The 23,722-nt window shown below is 37.5% G+C and overlaps 1 protein-coding gene across 3 annotated transcripts in view; it reads right to left on the bottom strand.

The window, feature by feature from the left end:
- The window catches only part of sclt1 (sodium channel and clathrin linker 1), a 94,572-nt gene that overhangs the window by 42,747 nt on the left and 28,103 nt on the right, over positions 1-23,722 (bottom strand). For all 3 annotated transcript variants that reach the window (XR_009511320.1, XM_059965233.1, XM_059965234.1), the window contains exons 14-15: positions 15,650-15,827; positions 336-434 (exon numbers count right to left, since the gene is read on the bottom strand). Coding sequence is in view for 2 of the 3 variants with exons in the window: in XM_059965233.1 (XP_059821216.1) it covers positions 336-434; positions 15,650-15,827 (277 nt within the window). In the remaining variant the exon portion in view is untranslated. The remainder of the gene's footprint in view (positions 1-335; positions 435-15,649; positions 15,828-23,722) is intronic.

Genomic DNA, 23,722 nt, shown 5'->3' with positions numbered 1-23,722 from the left:
TTGAATTTCCTCATCTTAAGGAATTATTCCTTTGATTTCACTCACAACTGAACAGAAATTTTGTGGATATTCAAAGCTTTGAATTTTCCCTCAGTCAGAATGATTATCCATGGTTATTCTCAATGTCTTCCAACATGATTAAACAAACTTTTGACAGTGATTTGAAGCTGCAAGACTTAAAGTAATAGCAAACTGAAACCTCAAGTTATCAAAGTGCTTATATGTTTTATATTTTCTACTTGTTTTGAATTATTGATACCATATTGAACATTAAGTTAGGGCCATGTGTTTAACCATCAGAATAAAATAAATTTAGAAAAATCATCTGACTTAACCTCCTTTTTGATTTGAGCAGCAACTTCTTGAACAAGCTGAACCATGGCTTCTTTCACTTTTACCACTTCTTCATCCTTTTGTTTTTCACGTAGTAATATCTAAATGGTTTGCAAAAATTTGAAAATAAATCATTAAAATGAGCATCTTGGTGATTTTGTTTTTTAAAAATTTTTTACCGTTTGTATTTCAATTTCATGCCTCATATTTAAGGAGCAGTTATATCTAATAAGCTGACCCCAAAGAGAGCGATCAACAAACTTATCCCAAAGTGTAATTCAAACTGAACAAAGACTTATAGATATCTGAGATATCTTCCACCTTCAAAGAATGGTGATTCTTTCTACAATTGATGCTGCCCTCACCCACATCTCCTCCATATCCTCACTCTATCCTCCCACCGCTATAACCAGGGATAGTGTTCCCCTTGTCCTTACCTACCACCATACGAGCCTCTGCATCTAGCACCTCATTCTCCATAACTGTCGCTATGTTCAATGGTATCTTACAGATCTCACCCTGACTCCACCACCACTCTCCACAGGAATCACCATCTCTCCGTGACTCACTTCTCCTGCCTCACTGATCTCTCTCCTAACACTTATCCCTTCAAGTGATACACATACTGCACTTCCTCCCTCACCACTATTTAGGGCTCCAAACAATCCTTCCAGGAAAGGAACACTTTATCTACAAGTCTGTCAGTGTCATGTGCTGTATTTGGTGTTCCCAGTGCAGCCGCCTCTATATCAATGAAAACTGATGTAGATTAAGGGACACTTTGTTGAGCACCTTCACTTCATCACAACAGGCAGAAATTCCTATTCTGATATATTAGTCCATGGCCTTCTCTACTGCCACAATGAGGGAGGAGAATCACCTCATGTCTTGTTTTTGGGTAGCCTCCAACCTGATGACATAAGCATTGATTTTGCCAACTTCCTGTAATTTCACCCTTCTCCTCTCTTTTTTCCATTCCCAAATCCGGCCCCCACTCTTCCCCTTTTCTTCTCCTCATCTCCCTCTGGTGCCCCTTCTTCCCTTTCTCTCATGATCAATTCTCCTTTCCAGTCAGATGCCTTCTTCTTCAGACCTTTACCTTTCCTAAAAACTTCCATCTTCTCACTTCATCCCCTTCTCCCACCCACATTCCCACTCACCTGGTTTCACCTACCACCTGGCAAGCTTGTATTCCTTCCCCTCCCCCAACTTTTTATTCTGGCTTCTTCCTTTCCAGTCCCGATGAAGGGACTTGGCCTGAAATGTCAACTGTTTATCTCTCCATAGATGCTACCTGACCTATTGAGTTTTTCATGTGTTACTTTGGATTTCTAGTATCTGCAGAAACTCATGCTTAAATCTTAAAGAAATGATAGAAATGTAGCACATAACAAAAACAGTTCTTATTAGCTACCTGCACCTATTCAACTTCAAAATAGCTAATTTGAACAAGTATCATTATTGAACATTGTTGAAACATGTTGTAGCATCTTGTTGCGATCAACCAGGACATCAAGCAGGTAAAACCTATGGTGATTCATCAGTGGTGCGCAGTCAACTTATGGACAGAGTTGTTGAAACTGAACTCAACGAGCTAACATATCTATTATAAAACTCTAAAAATATGTACCAAATTCAAGTGAGAGATCAACATAAATTTACCCCAAAATCAGTCCATTTGTAGACATGTCAGTATGCTATCAGCTCTAATTACAGAGCTTTTGAAGCTACTAGGTCAGTATATTTAAAGTATGATTAAAAGAGTATTAATAAATCTAGTAATTAATTTAAAAAACTATACTCAAGAAAGTATAATTTATCTCAACAATTATATATATTTAAATATTAGTAAAATATGTACCTAATTCATGACTTCTATTGCCTACCATTACTCTGGGATGAATTACTTCTTTCATCTGTCAATATTTTGATACAATTGGTCACCCCATCATTACCAATTTCTAGCAGGGGTAAGCCTGCCTTCACTCTTTTCCTTACGCATTTTCTAAGTCATCTCCAAAATACTTCTGCATTGTAGTTGTCTAAGGGCCCACTTGTGACTCTCTGCAACTTTCTCATCCAAAGACTGCACTTCCATTACTACAACAAAAAATAGTACTTCCATGTATTCATTGATCACACTCAACTGTATTTCAATGTTTTTTGAATCATCCTTCCTCTCCACTGCCTCTATGATCATGCTGCCTGTTCAGAAGCTGAAATGTCCCCCAACTAAATACTGGGAACTTGAAATCACTGAGCATAGTCCCCACAAACTCTGTTCCATAAGCATATCTCTCTCTTCTCTCTTTCAATTTTTTTATTGATTTTCATATATACATATAAAAAAATAACATAATAAAGAGTAAATTATGAATACAATAGACTTGAAGTCACGTTGATAATAAGATAACAATATCCTATTAAACATCAGCAGAAAAAAATACCTTAATCAATCAAGTCCATATGATTATATATGAAAAAAAACAAAAATAACCATTAAAAGAAGAAAAAATTTGAAAATATGTGAAAAAAGTATATATTAAGAAAAATAAAACACTAAACTAAACTAACATGGGCAATAGTAATAGCTTACAAGTATATGATAGTGTCAAAAAACTCCAGAACTCCATACCTGAACATGAATAAGCAGAAAGAAGGTCTGGAAAAGGCCAAATTAATTCATATGAAAATGTCGAATAAACGGTCTCCAAGTTTCTTCAAATTTAATTGATGAGTCAAAAATAGTGCTTCTAATTTTTTCCAGGCTCAGATAAGAAATAGTTTGAGAAAACCACTGAAACGTGATAGGAGGATTTACTTCTTTCCAGTTTTGTAATATAGACCTTCTGGCCATTAATGTTACAAAAGCAATCATTCGTCTGATTGAAGGGGAAAACTGATTACCATCTTCATTTGGTAAGCCAAAAATTGCAGTAATAAAATGAGGTTGTAAATCTATATTCCAAATTGAGGAAATGGTAGTAAATATGTCCTTCCAATAGTTATGTAAAGTAGGACATGACCAAAACATATGGGTCAATGAGGCCACTTCTGAATGACATCTGTCACATTGAGGGTTAATATGAGAATAGAATCGAGCAAGTTTATCTTTAGACATATGAGCTCTATGTACAATTTTAAATTGTATTAAAGCATGTTTAGCACATATAGAAGAGGAATTAACCATTTGCAAAATTTTTTCCCATTTATCTGTTGATATATTATATCGAAGTTCTTTTTCCCATTCTTGTTTAATTCTAACTGATATTTCTGGTTGTATCTTCATAATCATATTATAAATAAAAGCTACTAATCCCTTCTGACAAGGGTTTAAGGTAAAAATCAAATCTGTAAAATCCACTAAAGTTGAATTAGGAAAAGATGGTAAAACTTTATGTAAGAAATTTCTAATTTGTAAATATCTGAAAAAATTAGATTTAGGTAATTCAAATTTGTTGGAAAGTTGGTCAAATGACATCAAAGTATCTTCAAAGAAAAGATCACGAAAACATTTTATACCTTTCCTTTTCCATATGTTAAAAGCTTGATCTGTCCAAGAGGGTTTGAAAAAGAAATTAAGTAAGATAGGGCTATCAAGAATAAAGTTTTTCAAAGTAAAAAACTTACGAAATTGAAACCAAATTCGTAATGTATGTTTAATAACAGGATTAGATATTTGTTTATTAAATTTAACTAAATCAGCAGGAAGACAAGAACCGAGAACAGAGAATAGAGAATATCCCTTTACCTCATTACATTCCAAATTTACCCACTGTGGGCACAATGGTGAATCCAAATCTAGTTTCCAATACATTAAATTACGAATATTATTTGCCCAATAATAAAATCTAAAGTTAGGTAAAGCTAAACCACCATCTTTTTTAGATTTTTGTAATTGCTTTTTACTTAACCTAGGGTTTTTATTTTGCCACACAAATGAGGAAATTTTTGAATCAATGTTATCAAAAAAAGATTTAGAAATAAAAATTGGTAAGGCTTGAAATAAGTATAAAAATTTCGGTAAAATCATCATTTTAATAGTATTAATCTGACCAATTAATGATAAAAATAAAGGAGACCATCTTGTAGTAAGTTGATGAATTTGATGAAGCATAGGTAAAAAATTCAGTCTAAATAAATCTTTATATTTCTTGGTAATTTTTATACCTAAATAGGTAAAGTTATCAGTAACAACTTTAAATGGTATCCTATCACTCAATAAAGTTTGTGCATTTAAAGGAAATAATTCACTCTTATCTAAGTTTAGTTTATAACCAGAAAAAATACCAAATTGAACCAACAAGGATAAAATAGCGGGAATAGACCTATCAGGGTCAGAAATATATAACAGCAAATCATCAGCATAAAGTGATAATTTGTATAACTTCTCATTACGGGTAACACCAAAAATATTAGGAGATTCACGAATAGCAATAGCTAAAGGTTCTAATGCAATATTAAATAATAAAGGACTTAAGGGACAGCCTTGTCTCGTACCACGAGATAATTGAAAAAAAGAGGATCTATAGTTATTTGTAAGAACGGAAGCAACAGGTTTATAATATATTAATTTAATCCATGATATAAAGTTAGGACTAAAATTAAAATTTCTCAATGTATTAAATAAATATATCCATTCAACTCTACCAAAAGCTTTTTCAGCATCTAATGAGATAACACATTCTGGGATTGTGGGTGGTGAAGTATGAATTATATTAATCAATTTTCTAACATTAAAAAAGGAATACCGATTCCTCATAAAACCAGTTTGATCTTCTGAAATAATCTGTGATAGTACTTTTTCTAATCTAATGGCTAAAATTTTTGTAAGAATCTTAGAATCTACATTTAATAATGATATAGGGCGATAAGATGTACAGAAAGTAGGATCTTTATCTTTTTTAAGAATTAGAGAGATATTAGCTTCATAAAAAGATTGAGGTAATCTCTTCTTAGCAAACGCATCATTAAAAATTTCACATAACCAAGGAGAGAGCAAAGAAGAAAAAGTTTTAAAAAATTCTACTATATAACCATCAGGACCAGGAGCTTTCCCTGAATTCATTGATGAGATAGCCTCTCCTATTTCCACCATAGAGATAGGAGCATCTAACAGGCTATGGTCTTCATCAATCAGTTTAGGAATATTCAAATTGTTAAAAAAATTATCTATCATGGACTGGTCACCATCAAATTCTGATTGATATAAAGATTTATAAAAATCTTGAAAAGTATTATTAATTTCTTTATGATCAGTAGTTAAATTACCGTCTTGTTTGCGAATTTTAATAATTTGTCGCTTAGTCGAAATAGCTTTTAATTGATTAGCTAACAGTTTGCCAGTTCGATCACTGTGAATATAGAATTGAGCCCTGGTCCTAATTAATTGATTTTCAATTGAAGAAGATAATAGTAAACTATGTTCCATTTGAAGCTCAACTCTCTTCTTATAAAGTTCTTTGGTAGGAGTCACGGAATAAATCTTATCAATTTCCTTGATTTTATCCACTAATAAAGCAATATCTAAATATCTTTGTTTACTTTTACCAACAGAATATGAGATAATTTGTCCACGGATAAAAGCCTTAAAAGAGTCCCAAAGTATTCCTCTGTCGATTTCTTCAGTATAGTTTGTTGAGAAAAACAAGTCAATTTGCTGTTTTATGTAGGTGATAAATTCTGGGTCTTGAAGCAAAGTAGCGTTAAGCCTCCAAGATCTGATATTATTGGAATAGTCCGAAATCTTAATAGATAACTTCAAAGGTGCATGATCCGAAATAGTAATAGAATCATATTTACAATCAATAACATCCGTTAATAACCAATGATCAATAAGAAAATAGTCAATTCTAGAATAGCTATGATATACATGTGAAAAAAATGAAAATTCTTTATCTTTAGGGTTCAAAAACCGCCATATTTCTGTAATTCCCGAATCAACCATAAAAGAATTAATAAGTAGGGCTGATCTGTTCGGAAGAGTACAGATAGGTTTAGATCTATCCATCGAAGGATTCAAACAACAATTAAAATCTCCACCCATTATCAACATATATTCATTTAGATTAGGAAGGGAAGTAAATAAATGTTTAAAAAATTCAGGGCAGTCAAAGTTTGGAGCATAAATATTAACTAGAACAACTTTCCGATTAAAAAGTAAGCCAGTTATCAACAAAAATCTACCCTGTGGGTCAGAAATAATTTCATGATGTGTAAACGATATTGAGGGGTCTATAAAAATAGACACACCCCTAATTTTAGCGGTACAATTCAAGTGAAATTGTTGACCCTTCCAGAACCTAAAAAAAAACGTTGATTATCCTCCCTCCTGATATGGGTCTCCTGTGCAAAGATAATATTAGCATTCAGTCTATGGAATACTTTAAATATTTTTTTACGTTTAATCAGATGATTTAAACCATTAGTATTCCAGGAGATAAAGTTAACAGATTTATCCATCATGCTAATATTAGTTGTGTGTATCATAAAAGGTTAAAAAGACACATAACCCACAATTCAGGAAGGAGGAAAATTGATTCAGGAGCAACCGGAGAACATGACACCTCAACAATATTAATAATTTAAAGTCGGTCCATAAACTAAAAGCAAAAAAATAAAGAGCAAAAGCGTGAAAAAAGATCCCTACCCCCCTCCCCCCACCCTTCGAAAAAAAGCCAAGCGGCAGGCGCATAATCTAATACTAACATAACCCCCATTTCAAGATGGCAGCTCTATAAAAAGATTAAAAGAAAACTATATAACACCCAGATTAAGATATAGAGTTGCAAAAAGAAAATATATATCAATCAGAATAAAAAAAACTAATATAATAAAACAAACAATCATTAATAAAAAAGTATAAACATCAAAATTTGAAAGTGTAATATACCTTTAAAAAAAAATCCCGTGTTCAAATACAAGATGACGTTTCAAAAGCAAAGACTTATGGGAAGAAGAAACGCCATTTTGAAAAAGCCATATTATTAAATACAAATGTGAGTTCAGCAATCTGTTAAAAGACAAAATAAGATTTAAAAAAAAGGGATGTAATGAACAGTGCAATATATATAAAAAAAGACCAAAAATCCAAAACATTCGTCCCATTTCTGAGTACAGGCAAACAAATAAATGCTTACAAAAAACAGAATCTTACGGGAAAAAGAAACAACATCTTAAAAAGTAAATCATTATTGCAAAATATAGACGTATATAACCGAAACAAAAAGAAAAAAAGATATTATAAAAATTAAAAGGAACATCTATAAACAATGATGATAGTAAAAAAAAACCAGACCCGTAGATCAAAATAAGAAGTTATAACCCAGCTTCATAGGTTAAAACTTAAAGTAAAAAGATATCCTCTCTCCGAAAAATCTTCCACATAACACATAGTTCAAGTTGCACTAGAAGATCGAAATTCTTCAGCAAATTTCTTCGCTTCTTCCAGAGTGTTAAAAATTTGCTGACTGTTGTCGTTCAGCGTAATTCTAAGCTTCGCTGGATACATTAAAGCTTGTTTAAGTCCAATCGAGTAAATCTCTGCCATCACTGGTTTAAAAGCGATTCTGGCTCTCATTACCTCATAGGAATAATCCTCAACAATTCGAAATTTGTATTTATTGTAAGAAATCATACCTTTTTTACGAGCTAATCGAATTAAAAGCTCTTTCTCACGAGGATAATGAAGGCGAACAATCACCGCTCGTGGTTTATCAGTCGTAGACGAAAACCTCGCAACTCTGTGAGCACGGTCAATAACAGGTTTAGTTTGCAAACCTTCATCACCGAAAATTTCCCACAGTAATTTAGAGAAAAATTCAGTTAAATCACCGGACTCAACTCTTTCGGGAAACCCGATAATTCGCAAATTCTGTCTGCGAGATCGATTTTCAAGATCAGTAATTTTAAACTTATACTGATCTACAGTTTTAAGAGTCGATTGTACCTTCTTATCCAACACTTCAATTGTACGTACTTTTTCAACAATTAATTTTTCAAGAGTCGCCAACTTATCTTCATGCCGCTGAATATCCGATGCCTGCGACTGAAGCTTAGAATCAAGCGATCTAACAACTCCTTCAAGTTCAGACATTTTCGTGGTAAGCTTGTTTTCCAAACTTGCCATTTTACTTTCCAGCTTGCTTTCCAAACTTTCAAGTTTAGTGTCCAGAAGATTAGAAATTGCATCGATAAAGGCTCCTTAGACGATCTCTTACTTGTAGCCATTTTAAGTTCGACAAAGTTAGATCAAATATAGTTTTAGGGAAAAAAAAGTCAATCGAAAATATCAACTCATTTGATTAAATTCGAAAAGATTTGATTAAAGGGTGATTATAGTTAAAAAAGTGAAGAGCGCCTAAAAGGCAGATGTTTACGTCGCCATCTTGAAACTCCACCCCCCCAGCATATCTCTCTCTTGCTGTATTCTTAGTGAACTGCAAGATCTGCCAAACAGTCATCAGCAATATCATCTACAGCAGCCCACCACTTCAACCATCCCCCGCCAGCCTTAGTTCATCTCCTATTGAAACCTGCAAGCAAAATACAACTGGATGGAGCCATTTCTGTACACCCCTGCCTACCCTTTTACATGGTGCCCCAGCTACTGTGGGCTGGTCTTACTTGACCTGCATAAAGTCTCTTCCCCACTCCTGTATTCATTGAAATATATTGTCATGCAAATTGATTCAACAAATTTCGGGATTTTTTTTTTTACATAGCCTCAAATCCTTACTGGTCAGATAACTGTCTGGCATGGTGGGGGGCTTACTGCACAGGATCGAAGTAAGTTGCAGACAATTGTAAGTTTCATCAGTTCCATCACGGGTGCCAGTCTCCATAGTATCCAAGACATATTCAAGGAGCAGTGCCTCAGGAACGCAGTGTCCACCATTAAAGACCTCCCACCACCCAGGACAAGCCCTCTTCTCATTGCTACCATCAGAAAGGAGGCACAGAAACCTGAAGGCACATAGTCAGAGATTCAGGAACACTTTCTTCCCCTCTGCCATCCAATTTCTAAATGGACATTGAACCCATGAACACTACCTCAATACTTCTTTAAAATTTATTTGGCTTCTTCTTTATTGTTGCATTTCTTACTCTGTCATTCTGGTTACACTTTCAGACATCCAATTCCAAAATTCTGGAAATATCTGTCCAAAACTATCTGCCTCTATTCTCCTAAAACTCCTTAAAACATGCATTTGACTGTACTGCCTTAATTTCATACTCTTGAAGTATCTAGATACATTTTTAAACTGTATTAAATATACAAATGTATTAATAATGTTACTATCTTTGTGATATTGTTTGTCCAACAGTTAAGAACATAGAGCAGTACATCGCAATACAGGCCGATGATGTGCTGACTTTTTGATTTACACCAAGATCAATCTCCCCTCACACATAGTCCTTCATTTTTTTCTTTCATCCATGTGCCCATCTAAAAGGTGCTGCACCTTTTCAAAGGCCTCCTGAAAAACAAGGTACACAACATCCATTGTCTATCCTGTTTGTTACGTCCTCAAACAATTCCAATAGATTTGTCAGTGAAGAGATTCCCTTAGGGAAACCATGCTGACGTTGGCTTATTTTATCATGTACCTCCAAGCACCCTGAGACCTCATCCTTAACAATCGACTCCAACATCTTCCAAAACACTGAGGTTAGGCCAATTGGCTTAAAACTTCCTTTCTTTTGCCTCCTCAGTTCTTGAAAAGTGGGGTGAATTTGCAATCTTCTATTCCTCCAGAACCCTACCAGAATCCAGTGATTCTGGAAACCACAATCTCTTTATCTACCTCTTTCAGAACCTTGGGTGTAGTCCATTTGGTCCAGAAAACTTATCTACCTTGAAATGTTTTAGGTTCCCTAATAATAGCAATTGCACTCATCTCTGCCCCCGACACACTCAAATTTCTGGCTTACTGCTAGTGTCTGCTCAGTGAGGATGGATGTAAAATACTTATTTAGTTTGTCCACCATTTCCTTGTCCCCCACTACAATGTCTCTTCAGCATCATTTTCCAACAGTCTGATATCTACTCTTGCCTCTCTTTTATTCTAAATATATCCGGAAAAAATGTTAGTATAGCCTTTGATATTATTGCCTAGCTTACCTTCATATTTCAACTTTTTCCTTCCTATGGCTCTTTCTGTTCCCTTTTATTGGTTTTTACAAACTTCCTAATCCTCTAGCTTCCCACTGATTTTTGTTCTATTATATGCCCTCCTTTGCTTTTATGTTGTTTTTGACTTCTTTTGTCAGCCACAGTTGCATTATCCTGCCTTTAAAATACTATTTCCCCTTTGGGAAGTATCTATCCTGCATCTTCTCAATTTCTCCCAGAAGTTCCAGCCATTGCTGTCTGCCGTCATCCCTGCTAGTGTCCTAAACCAATCAACATTGGCCAATGCCTATTTCATGGCTCCATAATTCCTTTTACTCCACTGTTATACTGATAGATCTGACTTTAGCTTTTACCTCTGAAATTGCAGGGACATATCAGATTAGGATCACTGTCTTCTAAGGGATCCTTTAACTTAAGCTCCCTAACCAAATCAGGTGCACTACAGAATACCCAATCCAGAAATGCCTTTCAACCACAAGCTGCTCTAAAAAGCCATCTCGTAAGCATCCTACAAATTCACTCCCTTGGGATCCAACAGCAATCTAATTTTCCCAATTTGCCTGTATATTGAAATCCTCCATGACAATTATATTACCCTTTTGACATTTGTTTTCTATCTCCCATTGTAAATTGTAGCCCACATCCTGGCTACTATTCGAAGGCTTCTACACAACATCCATTAGGATCTTTTTATCCACAAGGATTCTACATCTTTTGATTCCATGTCACTTCTTTCTAAGGATTTGATTTCATTTTTTACCAACAGAGCCACCCTGCACCCTCTGCATACCTACCTGTCCTCTTTAATACAATGTGTATCCTTGGATGTTAAGCTCTCAACTATGATCTTCCTTTAGCCACGACTCAGTAATGCCCACATCATACCTGCTGATTTCTAACTGCATGACAAGAAAATCTACCATATTCTGCATACTGCAAACATTCAGATATAATACCATCAGCCCTGTATTTGACATCCTCCTCAATTTTGTGGCTATGTTTCACTGCAACTCATCTCACTGATTGCTATTTTGTCCCATCATCTGCCTGTCCTTCTTGATGGTCTCATTGCATGTTGCATCTACTTTCCTACCAACTGCCCATCCTTAGCCATAATCACTCTGATTCCCATGCCACTGCCAAGTTAGATTAAAACCTGCCCAAAAGCTCTAGCAAACCTGCCCACAAGGATATCAGTCCTTCTTGTGTTCAGATGTAATTTGTCCATTTTGTACAGGTCATATCATCCCCAAAAGTGATGCTAATGATCCAGGAGTCTAAAGCCCTATCTCCTGCACCAGTTCCTCAGGCATGCATTAATCTTCCAATGCATCCTACTCTAACCCTCACTGGCATGTGGTACATGCAGCAATCCAGCAATTACTAGACTAGAAGACTTGTTTCTCAGCTTTCTACCCAATTCCCTAAATTTTCTCTTCTGGACCTCCTCTCTTTTTCTAGCTATGCCATTGGTGCTAATATGTATCAAGAGTTCTGGCTGCTCACCCTCCTCTTTAGAATGCCATGGACCTGATCTGGGACATTCCTGACCCTGGCTCCTTGGAGACATCATACCATTCAGTAGAATTTGTTCAAAGGTTAGGGAAAAATGATCAAAATAAGTATATGTCACCAAATACTCCCTTAAGATTCATTTTCTTTCAGGCATTCATTAAAACAAATAAATACAATAGAATCAATGAAAAGCTACATGTAAAGACTGCTGAGCAACACATGTGTAAAAGACAAACTGTCTAATAGAAGATAGTAATAATTACCGTAAATTCCAGACTATAAGCCGCTACTTTTTTCCCACGCTTTGAACAATGCGGCAACACTGCGGCCTATACTACGGTGCGGCTAATGCATGTTTTTTTTTCATGCCGCCAAAAACATTTTGCCTCGTAACAGTAGACCAATAAGATTGATGAGTAGTTCACAGAGGTCCAATGAAATTGTACGATAAATCAAGCGCACTTTCACAATTAAATTATTGTAAATCAGTCATTTGTACTCACCCTCATCAACATGGAAAACACTCGAAGAAAAGCATATGATGCAGCTTTTAAGTTAAAGGCGATCTATCTGGCGGTTGAAGAAGGAAATCGAGCTGCTGCACATAATCTTGGCATAAATGAATCAATGGTGAAATGGTGGAGACGCCAGCGTGAAGAACTGAGTCAATGCAAAAAGACGACAAAAGCTTTTGGAGGTAATCATAGCAGATGGCCCGAACTTGAAAACTTTCTTGAAGACTGGGTTAAAACACAGAGAGCAGGCGGCCGCGGTGTTTCCACCGTGCAGATCAGACTGAAGGCTAAAGCAATCGCCACCAAAATGAAAATCAAAGATTTTAGAGGTTGGCCATCGTGGTGTTTTAGATTTATGAGACGAAAAGGCCTGTCCGTCAGGGTACGCACGACTCTGTGTCAGCAGCTCCCTCCCGACCGCGAGGAAAAACTTGCTAACTTCCACACATTCACTCAAACAAAGATAGCGGAGAATTCCATCGGGCCAGATGATATCACAAATATGGATGAAGTACCTTTGACGTTTGACCTGCCTCTCACTCGGACTGTTAATAAAAAAAGTGACTCGTCCATCACACTGAAAACAAGTGGCCATGAGAGAACGCATTTTACTTGTGTTCTGAGCTGCACAGCATCTGGACTAAAGCTTCCACCGATGGTGATTTTTAAGCGGCTGACAATGAAAGTTCAGTGAAAGCTGCCATCAAGAGTACAAACTCAATTCCAGCTGTGATTCCTGGGGCCACCACGAAGTATTTGCAGCCACTGGACATCAGCGTGAACCGGGCATTTAAAGTGGTGCTGTGTGTTGAGTGGGAGGCTTGGATGACGAGCGGCGAGAAATCCTTTACCAAAACAGGACGCATGCGAAGAGCATCTTTAACTCAAGTCTGCCAGTGGATCCTAAATGCGTGGAGCCGTGTCACAACATCCACCATCACCAACGGGTTTCGAAAGGCTGGACTGCTGCGTGATGAAGAGGACTGCGTGCACTCAAGTGAGAGCGACAACGAAGAGACTGAAGTGAGTGACGAGATCCTGAGGTTGTTCAATTCGGACACTGAAGAAGAGGACTTTGATGGTTTTAGTGCGCAGGAGGAAGATGAAGAAGGCGATCAATAACTTTTCCTGGTAGGCTGCAGTATATATATTTTTTTTACCAGTTGTTAGGAGATATTGGAATGTTGTTCGTGCACTGTTCAGTAAAAAAGTATATGCAACAAAATTTGTGCGTTACCGATACGTATGTATATTTAAAAGTAGCTGTGTTACAGGCACTGTTTGAAAAAAAGCATTTGCAATATGTATTTGTTTATGTTACCATACGGATTTAATTAAAAGTTAAAAAATCCTCACGTGTAATATCTTTCTGTGTAAATATCCCATATTACAACGTGGGACACCTGCGGCTTAAAATCGGGTGTGGCCTGTACAAGTACAAAATTGATTTTCTTTCTAAAATTAGAGCGTGCAGCTTTTAATCAGGTGCGCTATGTAGTCCGGAATCTACGGTATAATAAATAAATAAATAAACAAATAATACTGAGAACATGAGTTCTTGAAAGTGAATCCACAAGTTATAGTCAGTGATCAGCTCAGTATTGTGGTAAGTGAAGTTATCCACTCAGATTTAGGAGCCTATTGGTTGAAGGGTAATAACTGATTCTGAACCTGGTGGCCTGGGACCCAAGACTCCAGCTCCTCCTTTCTGATGATAGCTGAAGAATAGGTGCAGGGGACTGGGTTTCAAATTTGTGGATCATTGGGATCTCCTCTGAGGAAGATGTGACTTATACAAAAGGGATTAGATACACCTCAACTTGAGAGAGACCAATATCCTTGAGGGCAGGTGTGCTCATGCTGGAAAGGGCTTAAACCAGTTTTTCAGGGGGTTGCGAACTAGCGTGACAGGGCAGAGGGTGCAGCAGTAGATGCAGCATGTAATGAGACACTAAGATAGAACAGGCAGTGGATAGAGCATAATTACAATCAGTTGAACTTCGTCTATTTTAGTGCAAGTAGTATCAGGAGCAAGGTTGATGAACTTGGAATATGATGTTGTGGCTATTACAGACACTTGATTGTCACAAAGGGATGTATTCTGCTGGATGTTCTGGGGTTTGGATGATTGAAGGGGGACAGGGAAGGAGGTAAGAGAGGTTTTGGAGTGGCATTGCTAACCAGGGACAGTATCACAGTTGCAGAGAGGGAGGACATTGTGAAGGATTTGTAAACTGAGACAATGTGGGTGAAAGGAGATATCCCTCTATTGGGAGTATTCCCTAAACCACCCTCCCCCAATAGCACCAGAAGACACTGATGAGCAGATTGAGATACAGATTTTGATTTAAGATTTAAGTTGATCTTCAATGACTGAAAATTTAATGATAAGATGTCTGAAAACATTATGATTGGCTCCTTCCATCAATTTTGTAATCCTTCCTGACTCCAGTTTGTTTACCAATTGGAGTTGTAAAAGGAGCCAATTCTATGGTAAACTTGGCATCCTCTCCATGGTCAAGTATTGCTTCTTAATGATTCCATCACAAAAACTGCACATTTCTAACTCTGCAAATTCTGCAGAATTAGAAAATACTGCATTTTCCAATAAAGTAGAAAATGTACAATTTCTAACGGCTAATTGCTCCAATAATGCTCTAACATTATTGACAGCTTGATTGCTCCAATTTCTCTTGCCGTTTTCCCTTTTGCCCGTAAGATTCAGCACTTCCAAATGTTTTATGATTACGTCCTATCGTACACATCCTCCCTCTCATCAGTCCTGTTCGTTTTAACATTGGTCGGTCAGTCAATTAACAATTTTAAATTCACATCCTTGTGTTTAATTTTCTCAAAATCATCAGCCACTTTCTTTGTAGCAACTTTCAAATTCCAATCCTGAGCACTCAAGAATCTTCAGTGGAGAAGTCTTTCAGAGTTCAATATTTCAAAATTTCTAGACTCGAGGGGCCGAATGGTCTATTTCTGCACCTATTGTCTGTTCAATATCTTTATTCTCCTTTCTCTTTTTAAAGAAGTTTTGTCTACACTTTTATAAAATCACATTCAATATTTTTCCAATGTTATGAAAAAGCAACATCCCTTTAGCATTTTTATGTGCCTCAGGACAAAGCCTACTGTGAAATCTTACCTGATCTTTCTTCAAGTTTGCTTCTTCAAGGAGTTGCATGCTTTCTCGAACCTTGGCCACTGCCACATATTTCTCATTTTCTGCCTGAGTATATTTTTCCCTAAGTTCACGAACTTGCACCTCAAAACTAATTTTCTCCTTTTGTAACTGCTCTGAAGTTTGTACAGCTGCCCGCAATCTACAAACACAATATTAAAATGGATTATACAGTGCAAAGATCATATATGCTTTGCTGCTCAGTTGAAATACTTTCAGTGGCTAGTACAGCAGTGATAGGAACCCAGTGATGCCTTAGACCGTAAGGCACAGGAGCCGAATTAGGCCATTTGGCCTATTGAGTTTACTCTGCTATTCAATTATGGCTGATCCTTTCTTTTGGTCCCCTCCTCAGCCCCATTCCCTGGGCTTCTCCCTGAAACCTTTGATGCCATGGCCAATTAAGAACCTATTAAGCTCTGCCTTAAATACACCTAACAACCTGGCTTCCACAGCTGCCTGTGGCAACAAATTCACCAAGCTCTGCCAAAAGAATTTTCTCAGCATCTCTGTTTTAAATGGACACTCTTCTAGCCTGAGGGTGTACCCTCTTGTCCAAGATTCCCCCCACCGTGAGAAACATCCTTTCCCCATCTACTATGTCTAGACTTTTCAAAATTTGAAAGGTTTCAATAAGACTCCCCCCACCCATCCTAAATTCCAGTGAGTACACGCCCAGAGGCATTAAACATTCCTCATATGAGAACCCTTTTATTCCCAGAATAAACTCCTCTGAACCCACTCCAATGCCAGCACATCTTTTCTTAGATAAGGAGACCAAAACTGTCACAATACTCAAAGTGACACCTCACCAATGCCTTATAAAGCCTCAGAATCACATCCCTGCTGTTGTATTCTACCTCTTGAAAGGAATGCTAACATTCCATTTACCTTCCTCATCACCAACTCAACCTGCAAGTTAACCATAAAACCTTAGAAAATTACAGCACAGAAAAAAGGCCCTTCTTGACTGTGCCGAACCATTTTTTCTGCCTAGTCCCACTGACCTGCACCTGGGCCATATCCCTCCAAACCCCTCTCATCCATATACCTGTCCACGTTTTTCTTAAACGTTAAAAGTGAGCCCGCATTCACCACTTCATCTGGCAGCTCATTCCACACTCCCACCAATCTCTGCGTGAAGAAGCCCCCCCTAATGTTCCCTTTAAACTCTTCCCCCTTCATCCTTAACCCATGACCTGCTTTTTTTTTTCTCCCCTGGCTTCAGTGGAAAAAACCTGCTTGCATTCACTCTATCTATACCCATCATAATTTTATACACGTCTATCAAATCACCCCTCATTCTCCTACGTTCCAGGGGAATAAAGTCCTAACCTATTCAACCTTTCCCTGTAACTCAGTTTCTCAAGTTCCGGCAATATCCTTGTAAACTTTCTCTGCACTCTTTCAACCTTATTAATATCCTTCCTGTAATTAGGTGACCAAAACTGCACACAATACTCCAAATTTGGTCTCACCATTACATTCCAACTCTTATACTCAATACTTTGATTTGTAAAGGCCATTGTACCAAGAGCTCTCTTTACAACCCTATCTACTTGTGACACCACTTTTAGGGAATTATGTATCTGTACTCCCAGATCCTTCTGTTCTACTGCACTCCTCAGTGTCCTACCATTTACCTTATATGTTCTACCTTGGTTTGACCTTCCGAAGTGCAATACCTCACACTTGTCCGCATTAAACTCCATCTGCCATTTTTCTGTCCATTCCTCCAACTGGTCCAAATCCCTCTGCAAGCTTTGAAAACCTTCCTCACTGTCCACTACACCTCCAGTCTTTGTATCATCAGCAAATTTGCTGATCCAATTTGCCACATTATCATCCAGATCATTGACATAGGTGACAAATAACAATGGACCCAGCACCGATCCCTGTGGCACACCACTAGTCACAGGCCTCCACTCAGAGTAGCAATCCTCCACTACCACTCTCTGGCTTCTTCCATTGAGTCAATGTCTAATCCAGTTTACTACCTCTCCATGTATACCTAGCGACTGAGTCTTCCTAACTAACCTCCCATATGGGACCTTGTCAAAGGCCTTACTGAAGTCCATGTATACAACATCCACTGCCTTCCCTTCATCCACTTTCCTGGTAACTTCCTCGAAAAACTCTAATAGATTGGTTAAACATGACATACCACACACAAAGCCATGCTGACTGTTTCTAATAAGTTTCTGTCTATCCAAATACTTGTAGATCCTATCTCTTAGTATTCCTTCCAATAATTTACCTACTACCGATGTCAAACTTATCGGCCTATAATTTCCCTGCTTACTTTTTGAGCCTTTTTTAAACAACAGAACTACATGAACTATCCTCCAATCCTCTGGCACCTGACCCGTGGATAATGACATTTTAAATATTTCTGCCAGGGCCTCTGTAATTTCAACACTAGTCTCTAGTCAACACTACCTAGTCAGCTCTACCTAGTCAACACTAGGTAGAGGCAGATTCGGCATTGTCACTTAAAGTACAAACATAAAATTGGATAGGTATGTGGACAGGAAAGGAATGGAAGGTTATGGGCTGAGTGCAGGCCACTGGGACTAGGTGAGTGTAAGCGTCGGCACGGACTAGAAGGGCCGAGATGGCCTGTTTCTGTGCTGTAATTGTTATATGGTCTCCCTCAAGGTCCAAGGGGATACCCTGTCAGGTCCTGGGGATTTATGTACTCTGGTTTGCCTCAAGACAGCAAGCACCTGCTCCTCTTTAATCTCTGTAAGTTCCATGACCTCACTACTTGTTTGCCTTGTTTCCATTCCAATTTCCTTAGTAAATACAGATGCAAAAAACCCCATTTAATATCTCTCCCATTTCTTTTGGTTCCATACATAGCCGACCACTCTGATCTTCAAGAGGACCAGTTTTATCCCTTACTATCCTTTTGCTCTTGACATACCTGTAGAAGCTCTTATTATTATCCTTCACCTTGAATGCCAAAGCAACCTCATGTCTTCTTTTAGCCCTCCTGATTTCTTAAGTATTTTCTTACTCTTTTTATACTCCTCAAGCATCTTATTTCCTCCCTGTTGCTTATACATGTTATACATCTCTCTCCTCTTCATCAGAGTTCCAATATCCCTCGAGAACCAAGGTTCCTTATTCTTATTCGTTTTGCCTTTAACCCTGACAGGAACATACAAACTCTGCACTCTCAAAATTTCTCCTTTGAAGGCCTCCTACTTACCAATCACATCCTTGCCAGAGAACAACCTGTCCCAATCTACACTTTTTAGATCCTTTCTCATTTCTTCAAATTTGGCCTTCTTCCAGTTTAGAACTTCAACCCGAGGACCAGATCTATCATTATCCATGATCAAGTTGAAACTAATGACATTATGATCACTGGAACCAAAGTGTTCCCCTGCACACACTTCCACCACCTGCCCTAACTCATTTCCTAATAGGAGATCTAATATTGCATCCTCCCTAGTTGGTGCATCTATATATTAACCTTTAAAGTGTTCTGGACAAGGACTCCCAAGTCCCTTTGCATCTCAGACTTTTGGATTTTCTCCCCATTTAGAAAATAGTCTTACATTTATTTATTCTAACAAAGTGCATAAACACGCATTTCCCAACATTGTATTTCGTTTGCCACTTTCATACCCATTCTCCTAATCTGTCCAAGTCTTTCTGCATCCTGTTTCTTCAATACCACCTGCCCCTCCAGCAATTTTTTTATCATCTGTAAACTTGGCAACAAAGCCATCTATTCCATCATCTAAATCACTGATATACAGCATAAAAAGCAGTCCCAACAGCGACCCCTGTGGAACACCACTTGTTACGGGCAGCCAATCAGAAAAGGTCCCTCCTGCACATCAGCCAATGTGCTACTAAGCTAATAACTTTACTGTACTACCATGGGCTCTTAACTTAGTAAGTAGCCTCATGCGTGGCACATTGTCAAAGGCCTTCTGAAAATCCAAGTATACAAGATCCACTGTATCCCCTGTATCTATCCTACTCATAATCTCCTCAAAGAATTTCAACCAGTTTGTCAGGCAAAATTTTCCCTCAAGAAACTAATGCTGATTTTGTCCCATCTTACCCAGAGTCACCAAGTACTCCATAACCTTATCCTTAACAAGTGACTTCAACATCTTCCCAATCAGTGAGGTCAGGCTAATTGGTCTATTATTTCCTTTCTGCTGCCACCCTCCTTTCTCAAAGAGTGGAGTGACATTCGCAATTTTCCAGTTCTCCGAACCGTGCCAGAGTCCAATGATTTGTGAAAGAATATTACTAATACCGCCACAATCTCCACTGCTGTTTCAGAATTCTAGAGTGCAGTTCATCTGGTCTGGGTGACTTAAGTACTTTTAGATCTTCCAGCTTTTTGAGCACCTTCTCCCTTTTGACAGTAACTGCACTCACTTCTTTTCCCACATACTCTTCAACACAAGGCACACTGTTGGTATCTTCCACAGTGAAGACTGATGCAAAATACTCATTTAATTCATCTGCCATCTCCTTCTCCCATTATTACTTCTCCAGCCTCATTTTCTAGAGGTCCTATATCCACCCTCATCTTTTATATATACTTGAGGAAGTTTTTTTCTACCCACCTTGATATTGTTTGCAAGCTTGCTTTCATATTTCATCTTTTTCCTCCTAATGAATTTTAGTTGCTTTCCGTAGGTTTCTCAAAGCTTCCCAATCCTCTATATTCCCACCAATTTTTTGCTTTGTTGTATGCACTCTCTTTTGCTTCTACTACTATAGCTGATCCACTTGGAGGTCCAACATGTTTTACATTCCAGAGATGTTCTTCTGCACACCACTGTTGTAATGCGTCGTTATTTGAGTTACCATCACCTTCCTGTCAGCTTGAACCAGCCTGGCTGTTCTCCTCTGACCTCTCTCAGTAACAAAGCATTTTCACCCACAGAACTGCTGCTCAATGGATTTTTTTTTTTTGCACCATTCTCTATAAACTCTAGAGACTGTTCTGCATGAAAATCCCAGAAGACCAGTAATTTCTGAGATACTCAACCACACTGTCTGGCACCAACAATTATTCCACGGTCAAAGCCATTCAGATCATATTTCTTCCCCATTCTTATATTTGGACTGACCAACAACCGAATCTCTTGACCATGTCTGTATGTTTTATGCATTGAGTTGCTGCCACATGATTGGCTGCTTAGATATTTGCATTAATAAAGTATACAGGTGCACCTAACAAAGTGGCCATTTTGGTTTATACTGGAGCATGGACACACACACAGCCCCTCAAATATTTCTGAACATTCAGTTACCTATTTGAATTGAATCTACCCATCATGATTACATTACCTTTCATGTCCTGGCCCATCACAAAAATGAGGCTCCATTCTAAAATTTCCAGGTGATCTCACCTCAACAGGTGACAGTGGGAGTTCCAGATTTCTATTATTTTGTACAAACTATTGCTTCTTGGCATTTCTTTAATACATTTTGAAATAATAACCCCACAGACAATAATTGCTCCATTTTACTTTGAGCTGCTTGATTATTTCAGCTTCTGTATCACAAGTAAATGCAAAACTTGTTAATAAAACCTGGTTTTTGCTCCCTTACTGTTAACTCCAGTATCACTTTGGTAAATCAGTACTACACACTCCCTTTGGGGATAATCAGATGTGGAACTAAATGCAATCTTTGCTTTAGTAATTCTCAGGTATGCACAACTATCATAATTTCTGCTACTTCATATTCCAGCTTTTTGCAGTTAAAAGCAATTTCTACATTAGCCTCTTAAAAATATATATCTATTGGTACTAAGTGACATCTTTATTTGGATTGCTATACTTTGTGTAGGTAAAACAGATAACGAATTAATTTTTGCAGGCCACATTTCTGTAGAAATCCTCCACAGAAAAAGTCACGTAAACTCTGTTTCATTAACGGAACTATTCATATTGTATTATGCACTTCCCTCTTCTCAGACTCCTCAATTTACACTAAAGGATTGCAGTAATTCATCTAACACTTCACTTTTAGCCTCATGGTTATATAATCAACACAATCCTTCTTATAAGTGGTTTTGCCAACAGTCTTAATTGGCTTTGATGTCTGCTGCCACTTTATCAGATCATTTTCAAAAGCAATTCATTAGTTTTGTAGCACTTTGGGATTGTTGAGAGAAACAAATGTACCGTCCCTCTTTTAATATGCTTTTTTAAATGGACTCCAATCTTGTTCGCTTAAAGTCAATGATAGTCAAAGAGCCTACCTATTCTCACTTTTCTGGCTAACACATGAACACTGTTTCAAAAGTTATGTAGTTGGATTATCTACAGAATCATGTAAATTTGTTGCATCTTTAGTAAACCTGTGAACCATCAATAAAATGGAATTCAACAATGTCTACCTATTAAATGTATTATTGCCGAGGGATTAATTCTGCTACACAATGCTCCACCTTATTCTCTGCCCCTCTGATACACTCAGTGGCCATTTTATTGGTACACCCATACATCTCATTTATGCAGATATCTACTGCAATCAGCCAATTGTGTAGCAAAAAATGTATAACAGCATGGTGATACAGTCAAGAGGTTCAGTTGTTATTGAGATCAAACATCAGAATGGAGAAAGAAATGTGATCCAAATTACACTGACTGTAGAATGATTGCTGATGCCAAATAAGGTGGCTTAAGTACCTTAGAATAAGCAATAAATATTGAGAACATGAGATGAAGAGTCCTTGAAAATGAGTCCATAGGTTGTGGGAATAGTTCAGTGATGGGGCAAGTGAAGTTGAATGAAGTTACCTCAATCATTAGGCTCTTGAAGCAGTGGAGATAACTTCAATTCAATTTCACTAAACTGTAGCCACAACCTATGGACTCAACTTTCAAAGACTCTTCATCTCATGTTCTCAATATGTATTGCTTAATTATCTTTAGCACTTGAATCGTTTGTTGACTTTTGCACATTGGTTGTTATCCACCCTATTGAATGCAGTCTTTTATTGATTCTATTATGGTTCTTGGCTTTACTGAGTATGCCTGTAAGAATATGAATTTCAGGATTGTACATGCGTGACAAGCAAGTACTTTACTTGAATAAATTTACTTTGAACTTTGAAACTGCTGATTTCCTGGGATTTCATGCACAAAAATTTACAGAGAATGGTGCTCAAAATGGAAAAAAAAAATCCAGTGAGCAGCGATTCTGTGAAAAAGCCTTTTTAATGAGGTCAGAGAAGATTGTTTCAAGCTGACAGGAAGGAGACAACAACTCAAATAGCCATGCATTACAACAGCAGTGTGCAGAAGAGCATCTCAGAATGTACATGTTGAAACTTGAAGTGGAATGGCTACATCACCAGAAGACCACGAACATACACTCAGTGACCACTTTATTAGATAATTCCTGTACCTAATGTTTTCAATAATGATAATAGTCCCATTAATTCTGTTATCTGTGGTCAAAATATCTAATTTCAACTATTAAAAACATCAATTTAAAATACATAAGTTATGTGCAAGAATGGGAAATGTTATTTTTATTGAAGATGTACACAAGATTAACTTTTATTGACTTTTTACTGTCATAAATTTGATCTCAAAAATTCTGAAATACAACTCTACCCGCTTTTAAGTACTCAGTGAGGCTAAAAATATAAAATAAAGCCCAATCATCTGGCTTCTAAATAAGCAGCAGTAAAATTAAGTACATATTTGAACAATTTCTTTTTCACTTACATTTATTATGCTTTAAGGAAACAGTGAAGAAACAGTATAGCCAATTTAGTTCTGCAATTAATTATGTGTGCACATGTGCGCCCTAACTCCTGGTGGAGTCGTCAGGGCGCCGTCATGACAAGTTTTTTGCACCGATCTTTTTGGAGATTGCTCATCATCTTGGGCATCTGAAACCTGGCGGAGCCCATCCCTCTCCAGGTTTTTATTTTTACGCTGTTGAGTTGCTAACTCGACACTCAACCCAGGCACGGATGGAGAGTGTGCAAGGGAGCCGGCTGGATTTGAACTCAGGACCTCTTGCCCCAAAGTCCAG

This window comes from Hypanus sabinus, chromosome 3 (assembly GCF_030144855.1).
Source record: "Hypanus sabinus isolate sHypSab1 chromosome 3, sHypSab1.hap1, whole genome shotgun sequence".
In the NCBI taxonomy this organism is placed as follows: Eukaryota; Metazoa; Chordata; class Chondrichthyes; order Myliobatiformes; family Dasyatidae; genus Hypanus; species Hypanus sabinus.
Note: the sequence above shows the minus strand (reverse complement) of the source record. Positions and strands in the feature narration are given on the sequence as shown.